We start from the raw sequence: 23,971 nt of genomic DNA on the forward strand, positions 1-23,971 counted from the left end.
CCCTATCTATCGGCTGTCCACAGTAAGTATGGTTATTCCATGCTGGAGGACAGAGTCCCAGTACAAAAGACGCCAAAAGGCTGGATTGGGTCCGAAGTAATCAGATGAAACCGAGCAAGGGTAACTCCCAGTGATCCAGGGGCTCCCTGGCACCTCCAGGAGCAAATACAAAATCCTCTGTTCAATCCATCAGTATTTATTACATGCCTACTATCCCAGGCACCGGGAGACACAAAAAGAGGCAAAAGACAGGCCCTGCCCTCAAGGAGCATACAGTCTAATGGAAGAGACCAGTGGACAGATCTATACAAAGCAAGCTCTACACAGGATGAGTAGGAAATAATGAACAGAGGGAAGGCTCTGGAACCGAGAGCGGCTGGGGGAGGCTTCCTGTAGAAGAGGGCAGGGTTAAAGAAAGCCGGGGAAGTCAGCGGTCAGCGCAGAGGAGGGAGAGTGTTCCAGGCATGGAGGACAGAGAGAAGACCCTGAGCAGAGAGGAGTAAGTTCTGTTTTGTGGGGCAGCCAGAAGGCCAGGGTCACTGAAGCAAAGAGTATGTGGGGGAGCAAGGTACAAGACTGGGAAGGAAGGAGGGAACAGGTGAGGAATGGCTTTGAATGCCTAACAGAGAGTTTTATGTTTGCTCCTGGAGGCCTGGGAGCCACTGGAGTTTATTGAGCTGGGGGTGGTGGGGAGGAGTGTGTGATGTGGTGGAACCTGCTCATTGGGAAAATCACTTGGACCTTCTGGAGGGGGGAGAGACTGGAGGGAGGCAGACCCCCCCAGCCACCCCCCCCCCCCCAACTACTGCAATACAGGCCTGATGTGATGAAGACCAGAACCAGGGTGGGGCAGAAGCAGGGCAGAGGAGGAGGAGGATCCAAGAGATGGTGCAAGATAGCACCAGGCTTTGGCAACAGATTAATGGGGGGGGGGGGGGGTGAGATAGTGATGAGACTAGGGGGATTCTGAGTCTCGGAGCCCGAGGGACAGGGAGGGCGGTGGAGGAGGGAGAGGAGGCTTTAGGGGAAAGAAAATGAGCTTGACTCTGCCCCTGCAGAGTCTGATGTCTACGGAAGGTCCAGTGGAAGACATCTGAGAGGCAGCTGGAGATTGGAATTCTACAGAGACGTGGAGGCATAGCAAGCCATCACCAGAAGAGAGATGGTCACTGAATCCAGGGGAGCTGCTGGGGTCCCCAAGTGACATAATGCTTCCTCTATAGGAAGAAGAGAAGAGAACCCAGGACAGACCTTTGGGGGACACCTATGGTTAGAAAGCCATGGTCTGGAGGATCCTGCAAAGGGAACAGAGGAGCAGTCAGGCAGGGAGGAGAACTGAGAGAGATAGAGACAGACAGAAAGACACAGAGAGAGAGGAGAGGGAGAGGAGAGAGAGAGAGAGAGAGAGAGAGAGAGAGGGAGAGAGAGAGAGAGAGAGAGAGAGAGAGAGAGAGAGAGGGAGAGAGGGAGAGGGGGAAGAGGGGAGGGGGCAAAAGGAGGAGAAGGAAAGTGGGGAGAGGGACGAAAGAAGAGGGGAGAGGAGATGAGAGGAAAAAGGAGAGGAAGAAAACACCAATGATTTGGGTGAGGCAGGGGGAGACCTGAGAGCTGGCTGAAGCCCCTGAAGGGTGGCTGCCACATGAATCAGGCACCCAAGGGCAGAAACAGTGGGGGCTGGGGTGGGGTGGAGCTGTGTGGAGGCAAATTTAGACTTTGTGTGCTAACAAAGAGCTGTTACAAATCAGAGTGGGCTGCCCAGGCAGGTGGTGAGCTCCCAAGTGGAGGGCTCCATGCTGTGGCTGGGGAGTCATGTGGATGGCATTGGGAGCCCTTATTGCCTCTCCCTGAAGCTCCAATCTTCTCCTAGGTCCCTCAAATTCTTGTCCATACTTCCTTTACACAATTCCAGAAATAACCTTTCCAAGGCTCATCTCTGACTGTGTCACACCCCTGCTCAAGGACCTTCAGGGACTCCCCATTGTTTTGGTGCTAAACTTCCCATTATTTGTCCTGACCTAGAAGAGCCTCAACAACCTGGCTCTGGTCAAGCTCTTTGGTCTCATCAAATTCTCCTCCCCTGGCAGTAGAACTCCCAGGCATCTCCTCCTTTGTCTGTGCCACCAAGTAGCCCCAGAAGCCTTCCTGTTACCATTGCTGGCCTGTCTGGTCCTTGTCTGGGGATTCCTGGGACAGATTGTGCCCCAGGTCAGTGCCAGGGCCAGCATGGACACCAAGGTTTGGGTATAAGCAGGTACCACCTGTTGGGTACAGCCAGGACTGGGCACTCTTCACACCTGCCCATCCTGCCCAGTGACTACCGGCTCTTGCCCACCTGGTGGCTGCTACTCAGTGTCTGTGGTACTGGCTGAAACCTCCCTGACTGACCATCTAATTCCCTCTGGGCCACAGACCCTCCTCAGCCTGCCTGGCTGGTCCTGGGCTTCTCCATCTGCTCCAGTGGACGCTGGGGGCTCCAGCCAAGCTAGACTGCAGGATTTTCCCCAGTTTGCATCCCCTCTGCCAGCTCTGTGCATTTGTCCAAGCTCTGCTCCATACCAGAAATGCATGCCTTCTTCTGTGCCTTTGAACAAGCAATCACTAAGTGCCTACTATGCTCCAGGTATGGCATTATGCTCCGGAGGGAGAGAAGAATGGTAAAAATCGAGACTGCCCTCAAGGAGTCTGTGGTGTAATGGGGAAGATAGCACAGAAATAGATGGATGTAAAATGAAGCAGTACAGTGCTACACTGGGCAGCACATTGAAGCCTCAGCCCTTCCCAGCTTTGTGGCCCTGGACAAGTCCCTTAACCCCGTCCTGCCTCCATTTCCCCATCCTAAAAAGGGGGGTAATTTTAGCCCCTGCCACCCATGGCTGTTGTCAAGATAAAAAAAGATGACATTTGAAAAGCTTTTTGCAAACCGATAGTGGTAGCTATGATGATGAATTATTAATATTATCATGACTAAGATAGATAAGAGAGTAGATGGGAGATATGTCAGAGGAAAGCTCCCATGGCTGGGAGGAGCAGGGAAAACCCTCGTGTAGAAGGGGCTTTGATCAGAGCCTTTGAGGAAATCAGGGCAGCGAGGAGGGAGAGGAGGGGGCTGGGCAACCTCCTCTGCCACCTCTCTTGCTAGATGGGGAGCTGACTTGGGACCTTTCTGTGGGAAAGGAGGAACAGGCCCGGGGTTGAATCTCCATGAATCCCTGGTGTTTCCTGAAGGGTCAAAGAGCCCTAAGACACACGTGGCCGCAGTTTCCCCCACTTCCCTGAGCTCCCTTTGAGTAGGACCAGAGGTTGCTCATCTATTCTCCTGCCCCACAGCAGCCCCTTCCCAAGGACGTGGCTCCCACCTCCTTTCAGGGGCTGCTGGAGGCTGACTACGATCCAAGCAAGCAAAGCCTGAGCGTTGATTAACCGAGCCCACAGTTGGCAGGTCCCTGCATGCCCAGGCTTCTCTCCCAATGCCCCCAGGGAGGCCCACTCAGAACAGAAGCCACAGTGCATTTTTATTATCTCCCTGTTGCCAGGTTTTTCATCCCCCCCAGGGCTGCATACTCAGTAGATTCCCAAAGTCAAGACAGGTCCTGACAAGGGATCTGCCCCGGGCTGGAAAAAATGACCAAGAGCTCTTCCCAGCCTCCCCCTCACCCCCCTCCCCCGCCCACCCCTCTAGAGAGGCCCTGGCACAGTCAGCCAGGGGAGTGTGGACGAACAGCTCAATTCCCCAAGGCAGCCAGTTCCGAAGACAGCACCAAGGGCAGCTCCCCAACCAAGCCTGCCCATGTTCCTCCTGACTCAGCAGGGTTCTCAGGGCCCAGACTCAGGTCAAAGCAGCAGGAGACAGCCACAGGGCAGGGTCAGAGGAAAGGGAAGATATGGACCGCTCACTCCTGGGCCGCCCAGCCCCAGAAGGCCTTCATCCTCTGTGCTCCCAGGACTCTTCGATGACTGTGGGGCAGAGAGATTAACATCAGTGTGGGGAGCAGAGAGCCAAGGCCTGCATAGGACAGACACCCACATTTTCACTAAGGCACCCTGGGAGCAGGGGGTGTGGAAAATGAACACCAGAAGACAGCCACAAGCTCAGTCACCCTCCCCCTACCTGTGGGTCAACAGGTGGGCCTTTGGCCAGGGCCCAGAGAGGGCCCACAGGGAAGTATGAGAGCACTGGACCTGGGGGGCAGAAAAGAAGCCTTCATATTCTGGCTCTGAGGTGACCTCGAGGGAGTCCCTTCTCCTTTCTGCCATTCCTCAGTTTCCTCCTTTGTAAAATTAGAGGGTGGACTGGATGACCTCTAAGGTGCCTTCTAGAACCAGACCTCTGGGTTCATGAACTGTGAGTTTACAACCAAAGAAGGGAGATAAGCAGATGGATGACCTGGGGCCTGAGGCAGGCCACGATCCATGTGGAGGGCAGTCACCAGGAAGCAGGCACCCCCCAGCACATCAACGAAGATGCAGATGAAGAAACTGTATTGCAGACTTCGGAAAAGCCACAGGGAGGAATCCACATGGGCTGCTTGAAGGGCACTGGCTACCTGCCCAGAGAGAAGGAAAGGCTGAGGGAGCCTGGCTGAGCACTGCTCAGCCTCCTGGCATACAAGGCCCCCTGGCAATGTCTGCAGGTCAGGCTCTCCTGAGATAAACCCCAGGCAATAGCAGGGGCTGTTTACCTTGACTGTGGCACCCCTCTTCCCTCTGTCTACACCAGCCAATCCCTGCCCCTTCCCCCAAGCCCACCTGCTGCTATCGCTGGCCTTCAGATGCCCCCACCAAACACCTCCACAAACCCCCTGGTGATTCTGGTGCCATCAAATCCAATTCAACCCATCTTTATTAACCCCTTGCTACAGAATGGGCTGGGCACTGTGCTTGGTATTGGGGAGGCAAGACCAAGGGAAAAAAAACAAGTATAGACCATGCCCACAAGAAGCCTCCCAGCCTCTGGGAAGATACAGCATGCCCACAACTTGATGTGCATGTGATTACTTGAGGGAGAGAGCACTGACAGAGCAAGGGAGAGATCAGGGCAGGCTTCCTGTAGGAGGTGCAGCCATCTCCCCTTTCTGGACCTTCATAGCCCTTGGACCCCACTCGCCCGCTGTCTTGTCCTGATGCGTGTTTCCTAAGTGGATGCCATCTCCTCAGGGAGGGCAGGGGCATGTGACCACCTTGTCTTGTCTCTGCCCCAGGGCCTCGTCCAGGACTAGGCATGCAGCAGTCAGCTATGCACCAGTCACCTCACTTTATGCAGGCAACAGGTTCTTGAAAAGGAGGGTCAAAGGTGATCTCTGGGCACTTATTTGGGGTGCTCAGGAACCAGGGGACATTTGTTGCTTAAAGGGAACCTGTACAAATTCCTTTTCTTCAAGCAAAGAGACATCATGTAACACGTCCCAGGTTTTCCCACACCACATCCACTGGCCATAAGGTTTCACATTGAGAACTTTGAGGGGACTCTGCTGACTCCCCTTCCAAGCGCTCTCCAAGGTTCTGCCCACTGACTGGTGGATGCGAAGCCCCTTGCTGATAGTTTGCCTTAGAGTTTGCTGTTAGCTTTGAACAGAATTTGAGGTGATCTCATGCAAAGATCTGACCTCAGCAGACCAGAGGCGGCAAGGGCAGCAACAGCAGTAGCAGCAGCTGCTGCTCTGTCTCTCTCTGTCTCTGCCTGTGTCTCTCTGTCTCTGTCTCTACCCTCTCTGTCTCTCTCCTCTCTGTCTCTGCCTGTGTCTCTGTGTCTCTCTCTGTCTCTCTCTCCTCTCTGTCTCTGTCTGTCTCTGTCTCTCTCTCTCTCTCTCTCTCTGTCTCTGTCTGTCTGTCTGCCTGTCTGTCTCTCTCCAAAATGTAGCTAACAGTGACTCCCGGACTAGTCTAATTACAAGCTCCTCCTTCAAAACGTAGAGGAGCCAATCAGAGATCTGATTCTCACATTGTTAGGACTGAAAGGATGGGAATCTTGGATGGGAGAACGTGACCACTTCCCCCTTGAATCTAGATGAGAGGTGAGGAAAGGCAGGCACAGTCCAATCTCCCCTCTAGATGTGGGGAAAGCAGATTTCAGAGGTGAGGATGGGTGGACCTCATGGACTAAATTCTATAAGAGAAATCGATCTAGGGGTGATGGTAACTGGTCAGAGTGACTTTGTCAGGACAGAAAGGGAAGTGATTCCAATGAGGGAGAACCAATGGGGTTTGTATAAAGAGACCTCACTGGCCTTCTGTCTCTGGGTGTGTGACCCTGCTCTGGTCTGGCTCTCTCCCTGCCTGACCACTGCTTCTCAGCTTCCTCTCATGGATCTTTGTCCAGGTCACATCCATTAGCCCCAGGTATCCCCCAAGGCTTTGCCTTGGGCCCCCTTCTCTTCTTCCTCTTTCCTCTTTATTTGGGTGATCTCTTCAGCTCCCTTAGGTTCAATGAGCATCTTCAAGCAAAGGATTTCTTAGATCTGTAAAGGCAGCCTCAGTTTCTCCCCGAGCTTCCGTCTCTTATCACCAAATGCTTTTTGGATGTGTCTAAGATGTCCCATAGGTATCTCATACACAACATGGCCAAAGCAGAACTCATCAGCTCTCCCCCAAACCTTCCTCACTCACCAATTTTTCCCCTACAGTTGGAGGCACTGCTGTACTCTGGGTCACTCCCAACCTCATTGTCACGTCTGATTCCCTCTTGCACGTATCATTGTGGAGGTGACATCGCCACATCTGGTCCTTTCTACCTCCCTATTACCCTTCAGATGTTTCTTCCCTCCACTCCCCCAGCCACCAGCTCAGTCCAGACCTTTCTCACTCCTGCTGGACTCAGCAGCAACCTCCTGGTTGGCAGCTCCAACTAGTCTCTCCCCCCTCCAATCCACTCTCCACTTGGCTGCCAAAATTGGAGTTGACCACGACTTTACATCTCCAGCTCTGCCCTGAATTCATCTCTCCCCATTTGATCCCTGCATTCTCAGCCTCCTTCTAACAAGTCTTACAAGTGATGTTTGAAAGGCCACAGCTTGGAAGAGGGAAGAGGTTTGTGCTCCTTGGTCCCCAAAGGCAGAGCTGGGGTCCAAAACAGGGGAGATAGGGGGAGCTTCAAAGAGGCCTTGAGAGCATAAAGATCTTCCTCTTACTGAAAGCTGTCCTGGAGTGGAGCTGTTTGCCTAGTGGGGGGGGGGTGAGGATAGATGACCACTTACTGTGGGTGTTCCAGAGGAGATTATGGTGGGCAATGTGGGCTGAATGGGATGTCCCTGACGGACTTTCTAATTCAGACACTTTGACATAGGTGGTCCAGCCCCAGGGAAGGAAAGCACCCTTTTCTTCCTTCAAGAAAGCAATCCCTGCTCTTTCCCAAGTCCTTACTAGTCCGGTGAGGTAGGGGCTACCAGCATCTCCCAAGATGTGGCCCACAGTGATCTGCATTGCTTCTGCGGTCCCTCGACGGCTGGGCATAACCACAGACTGTAAGACAGAGGAGATAAAAGCCAGACTCATTACGGGCATCATAAAAGTCACCCCCAGCTCCACTTCTGCCCCCTACCAGGAGGTCAGTGCCCACATGTCCTGGCATGGCCACATATAAGCCAGACAGGGCTGCCTTTACTCATAGACAGAGAAGATGGAGAGAGGGGTGTGTCCTCGCTGGACACTCAGGATTTTGAGGAATGGAGAACAAGAAAAGTCCAGCCCTGAATAACTGCGGTGTCTGTGTATCAAGGTGGGGAAGAACATGACATGTTCAGCACATGGACAGAGGACACCCCAGACCGGTGACTGAATCCGAGGGAGGGACTGTACTGGTGGGGCCAGATTAGTGGGAAACCTTGAAGTCTAGGGAAGGAAACTGGTATTGACCTGACGTTAATCAGGGGTCATGGTAGACTCTTGGAAGGGAGAGCCATGCTCAGAGTGGTAGGAATACAGAGGAAGGGGAGGACTATCTGGGGGTCAGGGAAGGAGGCCTGAAGAGCAGCATCCAGGGAGCTGGCTGCCTCTATGCCTGCCCAGGAAAGACGGGACTGGCCCACATGACGACTGGAACAATGTTACAAGCTTGACTGACCCACCTACTCCCACCCTTACAAGGAGCTCTGGATTATTCTGGTCAGAAGGAAAATAGACCCAAAGTCTCTGCCCCCATTTCTCCCCCTCAACTCAGTCACTCAATTAGTAACAGGATTGGGAGAAATCAAAAATCAAGAGGGATTTTCCCCTGGTTCAAATACAAACAACAGGCCTCTGAGATGTGGGACTTTGCTGTTCGGTCATGGTCATCCTCAGCCTCTCTGTGGCCTCTGACACTGTTGGAGATTTTCTCCTCCTCAACACTCTCTTCTCTTTAGGTCTTCTGGATACCCCCCAACACCTCAGCTTCTTCTCCTCCCTCTCTGACCACTCCTTCACTGCCTCTCTTTGCTGGACCCTCATCTGAATCATGCCTAATGACTGTGGCTGTCCCCCAAGACTCATACAATAGAGTAATAGTAATAGAGGCACTGCACTAAGTGCTGGGGATACAAAAAGGCAAAAGCCAGTCCCTGCCCTCAAGGAGCTCACAAGCTGAGGGCAGGTCAGACAACATGCAAATCACTACATACAGAACAAGTCAAATCCAGATAGCTAGGGAAAAGGCCTGAGGGAAGGAGCTGGAGTGAGGGGGCTGGGGAGGGCTTCCTTCAGAAGGTGGGTTCAGTGTGACTCCCAGTGGGCCTCTTCCCTCTCCGAGCTCCCTCACATGGCGATGGCGTCAGCTCCTACAAATTCAGCTCTCATTTCTCTACTGTCTTGTTCACTTGTTTCAGTTGTGTCCGACTCTTCATGACCCCATTTGGGGTTTTCTTGGCAGAGATGCTGGATTGGTTTAACCATGATCTTCTCCTGCCCCTTTTTACAGGTGAGGAAACTGAGGCAAACAGTGCCTTGCCCAGGGTCACACAGCTAGTAAATGTCTGAGGCCAGGTGGGAACTCAGGAAGATGAGTCTTCCAGACTCCAGGTCTGGAGCTCTACCCACTGCCCCACCTGGCTGCCTCATCTCCATCCTGATGATTCCCAACCTACTTAGCCAGCCTCAGCCTCTCTGCTAACTTCCAGTCTTGAATCTCCAACTCAACATCTCCAACTGCATGTCCAGTAGATGTCTTCAACTCAGCTTGTCCAGAATTGAACTCTATCTTCTTCACCCCAAGCCCTCCCCTCTTCCAAATTCCCCTGACTTTCAAGGGCACCATTATCTTCCCTGTCCCCCAGGCTCACAACCTAGGTGCCATCTTCAATTCTTCACTGTCTCACCCCCAGATCCAATCTGTTGCCAAGGCCTGTCCAGTTTACCCTGGAAATATCTCTCCCCTACAGCCCCTTCTCTTCTCTGACCCTGCCCCATCCTGGTGCAGACCCTCCTCACCTCACACCTGGGTTATTGCAGTAGCTGCTGGGGTGGGGGTCTGCCTGCCTCAGGTCTCTCCCCCCTCCTCCTCTCAGTCCCTTTCCCTAAAGCTGACCACAGGCCCCCCCCACTCAGTACATACCCTCCAGAGGCTCCCATCTCAGCTTCAGGATCAAATACAAGATCCTCTGTTGGGCATTCGCAGTCACCTGGTCCCCTTCTCCCTCTCCAGTCTTCTTACACCTGACAGCCCCACATAGTCTGCTTGTCCGACCACTCCTCTGTCTCCTTTGCTGAATCATCATTCATGCCCTGCCTCCTACCTGTGGGTCCCACTGAGCCAGGCTCTGTCCTGGGCTTCCTTCTCTTTTCTCTTTCTCTGGGTGATCCCATCAGTTCCCATGGATTCGGCTATCTTCCTGATGATCTCTATGTCCTGCCTTCATCTCTATCCCAAGCTCCAGTACCCCATTCTCTGATTGCCTGTCAGATGGCTCAGAACCATCTCGAACATCGCCTTTCTCCACCCGGCCTCCCTCCCAATCTTCTGCTTCGGTCCTAGTCATGAAGGCTCATAACCTTGACAACAATTTCAGCTGCTCATTCTCACATGCTGCTTCCCACAACTATTCAGCTGTCAAGGCTCAGCAATTCTACCTTCACACCCTCCCTCGTGTGCTGATGCCACCCAGAAGAATGTAAGCTCCTTGAGGGCATGTGCCTGTGGTGTCTGGCAAAAGCCTATGGACTCCCCACAATCATAGTTTGAAATGCACAAAAGAGAACACACAGGATTGAAAAGAAAACCAATTATACTAAGATGAAGCTGTAGCTTTCCTACTCAAATTCCCAGGTCCCTGAAATCTCTCCTCAGCTTCCTGGGAGGGTGGACCCCAGGTCAAGAAGAATGTGCAATGCTGAAAGATGAATCTCATGGCAGGTGCACTAACAGCCTCAAAAAGCCTTGGATTCCAGATAATCGAAGCCTTCCCCTTGGCCCCTCCAACCTCCTTTTGCTTTCTTAATGCCCCAGGATGCCTGTCTCCCAGCTGGGTCTGCCCATCCTATGCTCCAGAGAATCTCACAGAACCTTTGGCAAAGTAAGCTTCCTTGGAACTATTATTCCCCATCCAATGGAGGGAAAGACTTACTCTGTCTCTTTTTAGGAAAGCTAAGATTTGAACCTCAAACAGCTAATTTCCTGAGTAACACCCATGGCCCCCACCCCCCATCTCCACTAGCAGGTGGTTCCCACAAACCCATCCATCATATCTCTACCTAGGTGTGGAGGCTGGAATGCAGAAAGAGAAGGGGGAAGAGTTAGCCCAGGAAGGCAGTGCCACCTTAAAGGTGGGGCCAGGGGGAGGGAGGATGAGGGACAGAAATATCTCCTGGTGACACAGACACACAAGTTTGGAGAAGATCCTGCTCTGTCTGAAGGGGGAGGGAAGGCTAGCTTCGCTTCCGGGAATAGGAAACCCAAGTACACAATGACCCATTTTCCCAGCCCACAGGGAGGAGTGCCCCTGAGTTGAACCTAGGCCAGTGAGCCCAAGAGAGCAAGAGCTGGCCCTTTGACAGTGTTGATGGTGGGGCTGAGCCTTCCTCGATGCCTCAGCTGGTGCCTCTTGGGACCGTAGCACACATTGATGAGTTGGCTGAATGGCATTGGGGCATCAGTCTGCACCCAGAGCTGGGGTCAGTCCATGGCTACCGCTCACAGGGCCCTCACCCATAACCTTGCCTTTCCTTAGCCCCAGGTTCCAGACCACCAGTCTAAGAGGAGTTTGCCTGAAGCTGCTGTTAACCCCCTTCAGGCTTCTGCCTGGGGATGGCCAGAGTCTCCCTCAGGAAGGAAGGTCCCTGCCAGCTCATCTCCTTCCATGTCAAAGGGCCCTGATCAGGCCCCAGCAGGTCCTAGGATGCTATATGATGAAAAGCATCTTCTCAGAGACCGCATGCCCCAAGCTTGTGCCGATGGGTGTGGGAGGTCCATCTTCTCTGAAGCCTCGGGGTGGGCCCCCTTCCCCACTCCAGGACACTGGAATCCTCAGCTCACACCTCTCCTGGGGCTCGGCTCCACAGGAAGGGGTTAAGAAGCATCTCCATCTCAGACATCACCAGCAGACCTCACATCCCCCTGTCGCCAGTAGATGGAATGCGTGCTAATTACACATCCATGAAATAACAGGTTGAAGAAACAAGGTGTGTATTGACGTCTGGAGAATGGAAACACACTAGGGATAATTATGTGGGTTTTGAGAAACAGAATCTTGTTGTGGGAGGAAGGAAGGCTTTGGGATGGAGATAATGGAAGCTCCGAGCTGCAGGAAGGTGTGTGACAGCCGGGGGCTGTGTCCGTCGGGTGCAGTGTGTTCTGTATGCGTATTTCACGCCACTGTAGACATCACGAGCGCTCCAAAAGGGATCATTTTAGGAACATTAAGACACTGTTTCTACAGTCACTCATGGTTTCCTAAGACAAAGCTTGGGTACTTCTTAGAGGGGCCCTTTCACTCCTTTCCCCCATGGTGCCAAGAAGGCAGGGTGCAGGAAGTACATTCATATATGTGATAATTAAGGAGAACCACAGGGGCTCAGTGCTGAATGAGAGGGCTGGAGAGGTCATCCCGACAGCTCAGCCTCCTGTCTGGAGCAAGAATGAGAGAAGCACAGATCCAGAAGAGAGAGAGCCTTACAGGTGGGAAAACTAAGGCCAAGGCAAATGGAGGGACATGGGAAATGCTGGGGGTAGACCTGGAGCCCAGCTCAGCACCCTGTGGATCCTCTGATGTGAAAGGGTCCAGTCCGCCTCTTTCTGTGAGGGGCCCAAGAGCCCAAACCTAACGTTCGGAGGCCCAGGCCTCAAAGCCCCCCTGCAGCACTTCCTCCCGGTCCAGCTCTTGACAAGGGCGCCCCACTTGCCCAGGTCTCAGTTCCCTCTGGGGTATCTCCTAGGCTTTCTCCCCTGGCTGATTGCTAAGGGCAGAGTGTATACTGGCCACAGCTGAACCCAGCTTCTGGCACCAGGCGGAGGGCCAGGCCAGAGACTGTCTTCATTTACCAGTCACGTGTGAGCCAGCACAGATGAAGAGTTGGTGGGCTGGGCTTTGGGGAGGATGGCGTCTTGTGAAGAGAGGCAAGGTCACTGGAGAAGAGAGAACTTTCCTTCTCTGCCCCAGAGGTGGCATAGCCCTTCTTAGTCACTGTGCCCCCTTCTAACAGGATAATTATTATGAACTCAGAGTTCTGTAGCAAATTTACAGAAACAGCTCCTCAAAAACACGGGGAGGTAGGTGTCCTCAAATGGTCGCTTACAGCTGAGGAAACTGAGGAAGAGGTCAGGTGACCTGGATGAATCTTAGCGCTTGAAGGGACCTCGGTGGTGACCAGTCCAATCTGTACCTGAATGAGGCTCACTTCAGCACCATTCCTGATTCCCAGTCCCTGCTTGCAGGCTCACAATGAGGAGAGCTCACTTTCTCCTGAAGCAGCCCATTCCCATTCTGTGCAGCTCTGATTGTAGGAAGTCGTCCTGATATCTGCTGAAGTCCTTCCTTCCTTCCCTGCCTCGCTCCTCCTTCTGTCCTCTGGGGATAGCAGAATAAGCCTAATTCCTTCTCTTAATGACAATCCTTCAAATACTCAGGCAGCTGTGATGGACCCTCACTCTTCTCCAGGCTAAATACACCCACTTCCTTTGATCCTCACACAGCATAGACTCAAAGCCCTTCCTTCAGAGTCTGTTTGGGAAAGTGATTTTCTTTTCTTTCTTTGTTTCAAATATTTTGGTTTTTTCCTAATTATATGTAAATTTTTTAAACATTTTTTTTATTTTGAGTTCCAAATTATTTTCCTTCCTCTCTCCTACCCCTCCTCATTGAGAAGGGAAGCAATTTGATATAGGTTATACATGTACAGACATGCAATAGTCATGTTGTGAAAGAAAATACAGAGAAAATAGAAAGCAAAGCGAGAAAGTCTGCATTCGCCTTCATCTGTTCTTTCTCTGGAGGAGGAGGGCATGCTTCCTCTGAGTCCTTGAGAATCGTCTTGGATCGTTGTATGGCTGAAAAGAGCTGAGTCACTCACCGCTGCTGCTGCATGCAATGTTCTCCTGCTTCTGCTTCCCTTTGCATCAGTTCGTGTAAGTCTTTCCAGGGTTTTCTGAAAGCATCCTTCTCACCATTTCTTATAGCACAATAGTATTCCTATCACAATCATATACTGTCACTTAGTGAGCCATTCTCCAGCTGATGGGCATCGTCTCAATTTCCAATTCTTTGCCACCACAGAAAGAGCTGCTATAAATATTTTTTGTACATATGGGTCCTTTTCCCTTCCTTTTTAAAAAATCTCTTTAGGATAGAGACCTGTCAGGATATGCATTGCTGGGTCAAAGGGGATGCAGTTTTATAACCCAAATCACTCTAGGGGGATAACTTTCAAGATCTGTTATGTCCCTGCCTCCTTCCTGCCTGGGACCAAGTCATGGATGCCAACCAGAGCATTGTGTATTCGATCTGGCATCCCTCAAAGCAGATTCCCATTCTTTGGGAGGGGAAAGACTTCGAGGGGACATGTGGAAGAGAAGAAAGGCAGCAAGGGTGGAAGTCTGCATTCTCTCTTCAAAGGAGTGATGCTTGGAGACCTTGTGTAGCCCAGATATTGCATTCATTTTCCTCCAGAGCTCTGGCAGCTGCTGCTGCTAGTAAGGTAGCTAATAACCCAAATGAGAACCTTCCCCTCACTCTCACCCTCCCAGGCAGCCCAGGACTGAACACCCAGGTTCCATCTGCCTGGCAATCAGAAGGTGCTCCACCACCTCCCTTTTGGATTCAAGCTTATCTGCTCATCCTCCCTAGGTGAGATCTGAGTCACAAGGGCCTGGGCTCCTGTCCCACCTGACACAGCTTGGTTGTGTGAGCCGAGAGGCACTTCCCTTTCAGAACCATAGACAGCTCTCTGAGCCTCCCTCTGAGGGAAGTCAGAGCCAACCTGCTGTGGTGGAAAGATCCTGTTCACCAGGGAAGTCACAGGTTTCATTCCCCTCACCATTCCACCAAATGCCCGAGGACAGGGTGCCCTTCAAATCTAGGGTTCTTTTCGCCTATCCTCAAAGGACCCGTTCTAAATCCTTCTGTCGTCTCTTCAAAGTCCACGTGTCCCATGCCCTAGGAGGGTCAGCAGGTCACCCTTGCTAGGCCACAAGCTCCCTGCCGGCTCAGAGGAAGTCACTTGCCATGTCTATGCCCACTGCTAGCTTTCTGTGGGCCTTGGTCAGGTTATCTTCTTCAGGCTTCATGTTGTTCTCTATGGAGTGAAGGGGCTGCCAAACATCCTATCTTACTGTGGTTCTAGGATCTCATGGTTCCACGGCCCCATCATCCTATCATTCTGTGGTTCTAGGATCTCATGGTTCCACGGCCCCATCATCCTATCATTCTGTGGTTCTAGGATCTCATGGTTCCACGGCCCCATCATCCAATCATTCTGTGGTTCTAGGATCTCATGGTTCCATGGCCCCATCATGCTATTCCACCATCCAATGGTTCCTGTTCTAGGACCCTGTGTTTCTATGGTCCCGTGTTCCTAGGAGTTTATGTCCTCACTCTGTGATCCTGTGTCCTGCAAAGCACCAGATCCACAAGAGTTTGTGCGCCGATGGAAATGCAGGCCAAAAATGCACCACAAGCACAGCCCAGATGTGCATCTAATGTCAACAAGTAGCAGAGGACAAATGGAAAGTACAGGATCATTAACTATGCTTAGCGAGGAGGCGTCACCTGCACGGTTCAGATGCTAATAGCTCCAAGTTGTTAATCGTGCTAATTTAGTGCTAAAATAATGTCAGGCTGTTAATGGTGTTAATTTTGTGCTAAAATATGCAACGATTTCTGCTGCTGCTTCTGAAATCCAACTGTGGCTGGGGCAAAGATGATCTTGGTCATTCTGGTATTAGCCAAGTCTGACACTTCATCCAGATGCCTCCTAGAATCTCCATGTGAGAAGGAACCCTGGATGTCACCAAGTCAAAACCAGACCAGAGGAAGGTTTCCTTTGGCCACCTGCTTGATGAGTGCTCACAGACTTGGCTCCCTGACTGCCTCGTGGGCTCTCTGGCCTGGACTAATCACTGCCCTTGTCTGAGCCTCAGTTTCCTCACTGGTAAAACAGGGATAATGGTGCTCAGAGCACTTCAGAGGGGGTTGCCCATTTTGCCAACCTTAAAATGCTAGAAATGCCCAGGATGCCTCGATGGCACTGGTAACACACCTGTCACTGAGAGGGGTCCATCCTGCTCCCACCCCTATCGAAGGCAGCCAAACACTCTCCCCTTTGTGGATTCTGGAGCACTTTGTCCTGACCAGAAGCCTCAGCTGACCTCTGGCACATTGCTCCTGGTTCAGCCTTCCAGGGCCAAACAGGACAAGGAAGATCCTTCTTCCATGTAACAGCCCTTCACATGGTCACAGACAGGTAGCAAGCTTCTCTCAGTCTTCTCCTCTCTAGATGAACATTAGCTCCTCCAACAACTCCTCACATGATATGTTTTGAGGCCTTTTAGCTCCTAGTACGAGCTCCTTTGGACATATTTCAGCTCAGAATGACCTTTCTAAGACATGCACCCGAGTCTTCTCCAGACGTGGCCTGAGCAGGTCAAGGACCATAAGATCAGAGCTATAATCAGGGATGCTGGAGGAGACACAAAAGGCAAGTGATGGGATCGCAAGAATAAGGGTCAGGCCGGGGAGGCTCCAGGACTTGGGAATGGCATGGCCTAGGTGCCTGGCCCTCCAGAGGAGATCCCCCTCCCGTGCCTATCTCTGTGTGCTTCACTAGCTCCCGCCTCTTGGGAGGGCTGCCTGGGGAGCAGTGCTGAGCAAAGCACAAAACTTCCTCTGACGTGGGCTAGAGCCAGTGTCCTCCATGATAACTCAGTTTTTCAGAACATGCAAACCTTAAGAGTTGACTAAGTTGGAGGGGAAACCCTTTGGCCATCTAATAAAGATGGAAGCATCTGATAATGCCTGTGCATCCAAGTCTCATAAAATGAATCTATGTTCCAGCAAGCATTGCATTTCTTCCTAAGCTGGCTCTAAGTTAAACTACTGTAAGAACTGTATTGAGGAACAGTACCGAGCACCAGAGGCCAAACTGTACTCCAGAACAACTACGGACAACGTGAAAACTACTCAAAACTCCCTGCACCACCAACAGTCCCAAGATCAGTCTTCCTCCTTAGACTTTTTGGTCCATCAGTCTGGGGCTCCCAGCCCTGTGACCTGGCAGGCCTGTCCTCCTTCGGCTGCTGTTTATGTGCTGCTAGGCACCTTCCCATGGGAGGTGCTCATCATAAGGGAATCCATGAAGATTGGGTAATTCTGGCACTGATACATGACTTCTAGGTCTGACCTGTCACTCGGAGGTGCATCTGAGAACCCCAGGCAAGGTTCCTCCCCTCTCTCCAGACACTTGCTTCCAGAATAGAATCTAAAAAGGTCCCGACTTTCTTAGCTGTCTCATCGTGTTCCCAAATGGAGCTTCTACTCCTCCAAGACCACCAGACTTTTCAGACAATTATGTCAGCTTATCAAGACCACTGGGAATCATGAGTCTGCTACCCAAAATGGCAACAGTGTCTTCCAATTTCTGACATTAGGAGATGTCACAAGCATGTTCTCTATCTCAGTCATTGCTTGGGGTTTTGGTTTGTTTTTAAGTAACAAGACACAGCCCAGGACATGGGGTCAGTCACACACCAGGAAGTCCCTTCAGTCACCTAAGATGTAGCTGTGGGGGCTGGAAGTCCAAGGGAACCTCAGGGCACTTGTCAATCATTCTATTTCAATCTTGTCTGAACAGGATGTCCTTTCCCCCAGTAAGGAAAGGGAAGCCCAGCAGCAGTTGAGTGAGGAGTGCTCTGATCCCCCCATCCTCTGTAACCACTGACCTGCCCAACCCAAGTAGCTCTATCCTGACTTTGTATTTCCTCCATTGGATGATTTGAATTGAATGAACTTTGTCATATAATAATAAAATAAAGCTCGTCATCCTCAACCTTCTTCAGAGGCCATCCTGACATTACGTTACAGGACTGAACTGCCTCCATGCACCCTTCAAAGGCAAGTCAAGAAGTCAACAAGTATGCAGTTGGTGCCTGCTCCTTGCCCATGCACCGTGCCAAGTGGGGAACCCCAGGTATTCTCTAAGATTCTGTCATGGGCCCCCTTCTGGTCTCTCCAGGTGGGATCTCACCCATCCCAAGCCTTCAGTCATGCCCTCCCCGCCCCCGCCAGAAGCCAAAACCCAACACCTGCTCCTCAGTGCACTGTTCCTGGGCTGATTCTCTACACCTCTTACCTGCTCAGTCTGTGTCTACTCTTAGAATGGTGCCACCACCCTCCTGGTCATTCAGACCCCACCAGTCTACAGACCCTGGTTCTTCCTTTCCACTTCCACTGTGACCACCCCAGTTGAGGCCCTCATCTCTTCTCCCCTGAACTCTTGAAGTAGCTTCCTGACTGATCTGCCTGGCATGAATCAACCCAAAAGTATTTATTAAGCACCTACTGTATACAAGGCCAAAAGTGGAAGTCTCTGTCCTCAAGCAAAAAGCAACATTCATTTCCTTCCCTCCCTCCCTCCTTCCTTCCTCCCTCCCTTCCTTCTTTCCTTCCTTCCTTCATTCCTCCCTCCTTCCTTCTTTCCTTCCTTCCCTCCCTCCCTCCCTTCCTTCCTTCCTTCTTTCCTCCCTCTCTTACTTCCTTCTTTCCTTCTTCCTTTATTCCTTCCTTCCTTCCTTCCTCCCTCTCTCCTTCCTCCTTCCCTTCCTTCCTTTCTTCTTTCCTTCCTCCTTCCTCCCTCCCTCCTTCCTCCCTTCCTTTCTTCTTTCCTTCCTCCTTCCTCCCTCCCTTCCTTCCTTCTTTCCTCCCTCCCTCCCTTCCTTCCGTCCTTCCCCTACCCTGTGCTAGCTGACTCATTGGAACATGTAGTCAGGGTCTTCAGAAGGTAGCTGGGAGTCTAGAGGCAGCCCTGAGCCCTTCGAGATGTCTACTACTGTAGCTCGTGAGCCCCCGCCAGTGTGCCCCCCACTCCACTGAGGATCAGACAGAGTTGAAGATACCATAGGCTATATAGTTACGAGGCAGGAGGAGCGAGGACAGCTGTCCTAGGAGCTTCCTTCCAAGCTGCACGGTTTCCCCTTGCGTACACAAAGCCCCGGGGCAGAGCAGGGCCAAGTTTTCCTTATGACAGAAGTGAAACAGCTTTGGCCCTTTTGCTTTTTCTGCAAAGGGCCTTTGGGTCCAGCCCTGGACCACACATCTGCCACCCCACCCCCGTTCCTATCCAACTCGACTCCAGTTCTCTTCTATTCAAAATCCTCTTGGGTGTCAGAAGTCACTTTCCCTGGCTCATATCCAGAAGACCTGAGTTCCAATCCTGCCTCAGTCACTTAGTAATTGTGTGATCCAGGCCAAGTAACCTCACCCTTCTCAGCCTCAGTTTCCTCATCTGTAAAACACGGATAATAAGAACACCTACCTGCCAGAACCAAGTGAGAGCATCTTTGTAAAATGCTTTGTAGGCCCTAAAGCACTACAGAAATGTGGCCAGCTTTCCCTCTGTTCACTTTGCCTTCTCTGTGTATTTGGGTACAAACACCAGAGCCTGAGTGTCTACCCCCACCCTTGCTGAATATCGTGGGGGTCCCCAGCTACTCTTCTTCCCCCTGAATGCCCTGTGAGAATGGCCTCAATGGACACATGGGCAGCTCTCCCTCCCTAACCCTCCATTTCTGCCCTTCTCTTCTGAAGTCTGTTTTTCAATCAGCATCAATGAGGAGAACCCTCAGGGCTTGAGCTTCTGACCTGAGGCTTCAGCTTTCCCTGTTCCACTTTCTAGGTCCCTTGGAGCAGGAGGATTGAGCCCGAGGCACTGTCAGGCTTGGTGAGGGGCCCTATCACACTCCAGAGAAGGACAAGCCTCTCCCAATCGCTCACAGCCCTCGGCCCCTCCCTCCAGCGGCCCCAGCCCCTCCGCTTCCTCGGCAGGGCCACATCCACCCTCAGGAGTCTGTCAGGTCCCGAGTCTCTGTGGTCCTCCTTCTCCTAGCCTCCCCTGAGTCCCCTTGCTCTGCCCTCCAGCCCTGGCACTAGCCTGGCTCCCCGTGGGCCTCTTGGATTCTCTTTTCCTGTCCTCTCAAGGACTCGCTCATCCTGCTGAGATAGAATCCAGAGCATCTGTCCTCCAGCACACCCCCGTCCTCCTCCTGGGCATGCCTGCCAGTCTGCCTAAAAATAGAAGCACACAGTACCATCTACACCAGGGTCAGATCCCAGGGAGGGAAGGCAGGTGTGCAGAGGGCAGGGCCCAGCCGCCATCCGCTGCTAAGCCGGCTTGCTCTGGGACTTCAGCTTTCTGCACCTGTTTCCTCCTGGGTAAAGTAAGAGGCTTGGAGCAGAGCATCTGCCTCTGGAGCCCTTCAGCTGAGGCTCCTGGTGTGGAGGGCGCTCGCTCCCCTGGAGGCCATGTTCTCCTCAAGGACAAAAGAGCATGGAGGGAGAAGAGATTGTCCCCACATGGAAGCAGGCTCCCAGCAGGAGTGGCATCAGCTGCCTCCCCAGAGGAGAACAGCAGCCCACTCTTCTGTTCCGTGACTCGAGTGAGTGGGCACTGAGAGATGTCAGAACAAAGTCTCCCCTGGGACTGACAAAGGCAACCAGCAGAACTCCATCCCTGGAGAGGAGCTGAGCCTGGGCCCGAGAGGGGCCCGCCTCTCCTCTGGCTGCCCCTGGTGAGCTTGTAGGCTCAGTGTGGTAAGTCACCAGCCTTGGTCCTGGGGAGCAAGAGCTGAGAACCTCGTCCCAGAGAAAGGCCTTCACCCTGGGGAGCTGGAGAGAACCCTTCTGTCCTCTGTGAGTGGGGGCTTTCCTCACCCTCCAAGAACATGACTGAACACCTCCCTCTTACTGGTGGAGGCTGGATGGAGCCTTTGCAAGCAATTAGATCTCCGAAGGAGGCTGAGACGTCCTTACGAAAGCAGAGTGGTGGGCAGGGATGGCCCCCGCCAGAGACAAAGCATGCCCCCTTATCTCCTTTGTGTTCTGTCCAGAGCTGGGGTGGCGGGAGGCGGGGCTTGGAGAAGAATGACAGATCCTCCCCTGTCCGACTGGGGAAACAAGGTTTCCATCGAGGGTGGCCAGTTGGAGATGGGGCTCGATGGAGGTCTTGTGCTATAATGCAGTCAGACAACTCATGCCTTAGAGTGTAGAGATGGGAGTGATGATCCTTGTCTGGAGCAATCCGGTAAGGCTTCTCATAGACAGGGGGGACCTTAGAGTCAGATCATCAAGATAAATGGAAACCAAGGGCCAAAGAGTGGCCGAGCTACGATGCAGGGGGCTAGGGGACACGCGGATAGGAAGGGAGGCTGCCAAGGAGCAGACGGGTCCAAAGAATCCTCCATCCCAGGCCTCCCACCCTCTGGCTTTCCCAGCTTCTCTTGAAGGCCTGTCCCAAGCTGCCTCATCCCCTCCAAGGAAGGCGGTTCTCACCGTGGTGGCTTCTCCACACTTCCTCTTTGTGTCTCCCAGTCAATGCTCCTGCCTTCCCCCCCAACCCAAGCCCACAGAATATGCATCACCCTTCCCTCCCATCACCCCACCAGGCCTCATGCGGAGGAGACTCACTCGCTGGAGGAGAAAGAAGAAGCCTGGCTAAGAGCCTAGGCCATCTGCCCAGAGGGCCGAGCTCTGGCCTCACACCCCTTCCCCTCTCTGGTCTGCTCTGTCCTCACAAAGGTCTGACTGCTCTTAGCTGATCTCCACAACCTTCCCCAGCCTCCCATTCCTTACATCCCAGAGTCAGGCAGTCCTCTGCAGAGAGGTGGGGGAGGCAGGCCGCTCAGACTGCTGCCTGAGGGCCGGTTCTGAAACCACTGGACACGAGGGAGCCCCCCAGCCCCCCCAGGGTCCATCCCGACAGAAGAACTGCTCCGTGGTTCAGCAGCCAGGCCAGAGCTTAAAGAACCATGAGGCCAGCAGCGGAGCAGACCTTCCCTCGCAGCTGCCCTGGGCGCGCCAAGCCCCACTGCCACTCCAGTGGCCCCATGCCTCTCTGAAGGTATGTCTGCCTCTTCCCTTTCCCAAGGTGTCCTTCTGGACATCCAGCAGGTGGTGTGTGTGTGAGTGTGTGGGTGTGGGTGGGGGGGTGTGGGTGTATGTGAGTATGTGTGGTGTGTGTGAGTATGCTCTGTGTAAGTGTGGTGTGTGGGTGTGTGTGAGTGTGGTGTGTGAGTGTGCGTGGGGGGTTGTGGGTGTACGTGAGTGTGTGTGGTGTGTGTGTGCTCTGTGTGAGTGTGGTGTGGTGGGGGTGTGCGTCTCTGTGTGTGTGCATGTGCACGTGGGAGAGGCACATCAACCCGAAAGCAGGTGGAGGACAGAGAATCCGAGCCCGCCCTCCCTCTGCTGCCCCTTCCCACGTGTCCTTCAGGCTCTGCTCCTTGCCCGGTCCTTGGCCAGTCTCTCCCTTGAGCCTGAGCTCGGGGAGGGCCCGGCATCCCCAGGGCTTGGCAGAATGCCCGCAGACAGCAGACACACGTCAGACACATTGACTGGGGGTTGTCTTGCTCCTCAGAGAGTGAGCTCCCTGAGGGCAAGCGCTATCTGTCTCTGTGCTGACCTAGGGCTTCTCTGGGCTTAGCGCACTGACACCCCTCCTCCTCGTGACCTGACTTGCTGGGGGCTGAGCCCGAGGCTGGGGGCAGCCCTCACTCCGCCCCCCACCGCTTGGAGGCAGCCGGGCAGGCTCCCCAAATCTCTATTGCTTAGGCGAACTCTCGTTTCCTTTCTGTTTCAAAGCTGGTTTTCTGAGCCGCCATCACAATCACTGTGTGTGCTTGTACAACCTGCAGCTGAGGGGAAATGCCTAAGCAAGACGGATCTTTGCTTAAACTGCAGTGTACAAGCGCACACTCACATACACAGGCGCACCCACACGTGCACACAAGCACACGCACGCACGCTTACACATGCACTCACACATGCACACTCACGTACACACATGCACACTCACACAGGCACACACACTCACACGTGCGCACACGCATTCACACACTCACACGTGTACACACGCACTCATACACACACGCGCACACTCACACGTGCACACATGCACTCACACGTGCACACACTCACGTGCATACACACATGCACACTCACACGTGCACACACGCACTCACACGTGCACACACTCACGTGCATACAGACATGCACACTCACATGTGCACACACGCCACACACTCACGTGCATACACACGTGCGCGCACATGCACACTCACACGTGCACACATGCACACACACTCACACGTGCACACATACACATATTCACCAGAGATGTTTCTCTGCCTGGGGGCTCCAATTGGACAAAAGAGAATTACTGACTGATTTGTGTAACCTCCTTGCCAAGGCTGCCCAAAGAGCGGCAGGTCTCTTTAGTGGAGTGGGGGGGGGGGAGCCTTATCAGGGGCTGCTTTGAAAAGAAAACCTCCCCCAGAGGGAGAGGCCTGCGCAAAGTGGAGGGCCGAGTGGGCAGCGAGCAGAGCCCTGGAGACGGCGGGTGCTCCTGAAAGAGGGCCGGCCCCTTCTCCCCAGCTCACATCTGGGCCAGATGAGGACAGACAGTGGCGATCAAGAGATGGGCTGCTGGTGGTAGGGGAGTGTTAGTGCATCCCGGCAACCCCCCTAAAGGGAAGCACCTGCTGGCTATGGCACAGAGCTTCTAGGGCAGGACCAGCTGAACGGGAGGGCCTTCTGGCTCTGAGGCTTTGAGGCTAGAATCGAGACTGTCCTGGAACCATTCCATAGCAGGCCTCCCCCAGCTGTGGTGACTTTCTCTGGACTCCTGAGCAGGCCTCCTCTTCTGCCTGCTCCTGCTCTGATTGTCCTCAGAACCGAGGGCCTCCTCCTCCTGGAATGGCCTCCCTGGCCTCCCCTTACCACCCCCCCATGGTGAGTCCCTCATGGACCCACCATTCCGTGGAGGGGCCCAGATGCTCCATGGCCTCCATTCCCCTCCTGGCCTCGCTCCTGACTTTCCCTTCCAATGATACCCCTGCCATTGACGCCCTCCTTCTCCCCTTTTCTGCCTTTCCTGCTCCCTCTGTGTGTCATCTCCCCCATCAAAACGGAAGGTCCTTGAGGGCAGGCTGTCTGTCTTTTTGCTGGTAGTGATATCCCCAGTGCTTACCACAGGGCCTGGTAAATAGTAAGCATCTAACAAATGTTTATTCCCTTCTTTCTTCCATCCTTCCTTCCTCCCTCCCTCCTTCCTTCCTTCCTTTCTTTCTTCCTTCCCTCCCTCCTTCCATCCTTCCTTCCTCCCTCCTCTCTTCCTCCTCCTTCCCTCCCTCCCTCCTTCCTTCCTTCCTTCCTTCCTTTCTTTCTTCCTTCCCTCCCTCCTTCCCTCCTTCCTTCCTCCCTCCTCTCTTCCTCCTCCTTCCCTCCCTCCCTCCCTCCTTCCTTCCTTCCTTCCTTTCTTTCTTCCTTCCCTCCCTCCTTCCATCCTTCCTTCCTCCCTCCTCTCTTCCTCC

At 53.1% G+C, this 23,971-nt stretch overlaps 1 protein-coding gene across 1 annotated transcript in view; it reads right to left on the reverse strand.

Annotated features, from left to right (window-relative positions):
• Window positions 1-3,497: 3,497 nt before the first annotated feature.
• The window catches only part of SPNS3 (SPNS lysolipid transporter 3, sphingosine-1-phosphate (putative)), a 55,892-nt gene continuing 35,418 nt past the window's right edge, over window positions 3,498-23,971 (reverse strand). Inside the window, exons 10-12 of the mRNA XM_069083252.1 lie at window positions 7,357-7,455; window positions 4,385-4,544; window positions 3,498-3,954 (exon numbers count right to left, since the gene is read on the reverse strand). Coding sequence (XP_068939353.1) covers window positions 3,923-3,954; window positions 4,385-4,544; window positions 7,357-7,455 — 291 coding nt within the window. The 3' untranslated portion in view covers window positions 3,498-3,922. The remainder of the gene's footprint in view (window positions 3,955-4,384; window positions 4,545-7,356; window positions 7,456-23,971) is intronic.

Source organism: Petaurus breviceps, unplaced genomic scaffold (genome assembly GCF_028583685.1).
Source record: "Petaurus breviceps papuanus isolate PSGF00001 unplaced genomic scaffold, PetGlider_PUasm1.0 173, whole genome shotgun sequence".
NCBI lineage: Eukaryota > Metazoa > Chordata > Mammalia > Diprotodontia > Petauridae > Petaurus > Petaurus breviceps.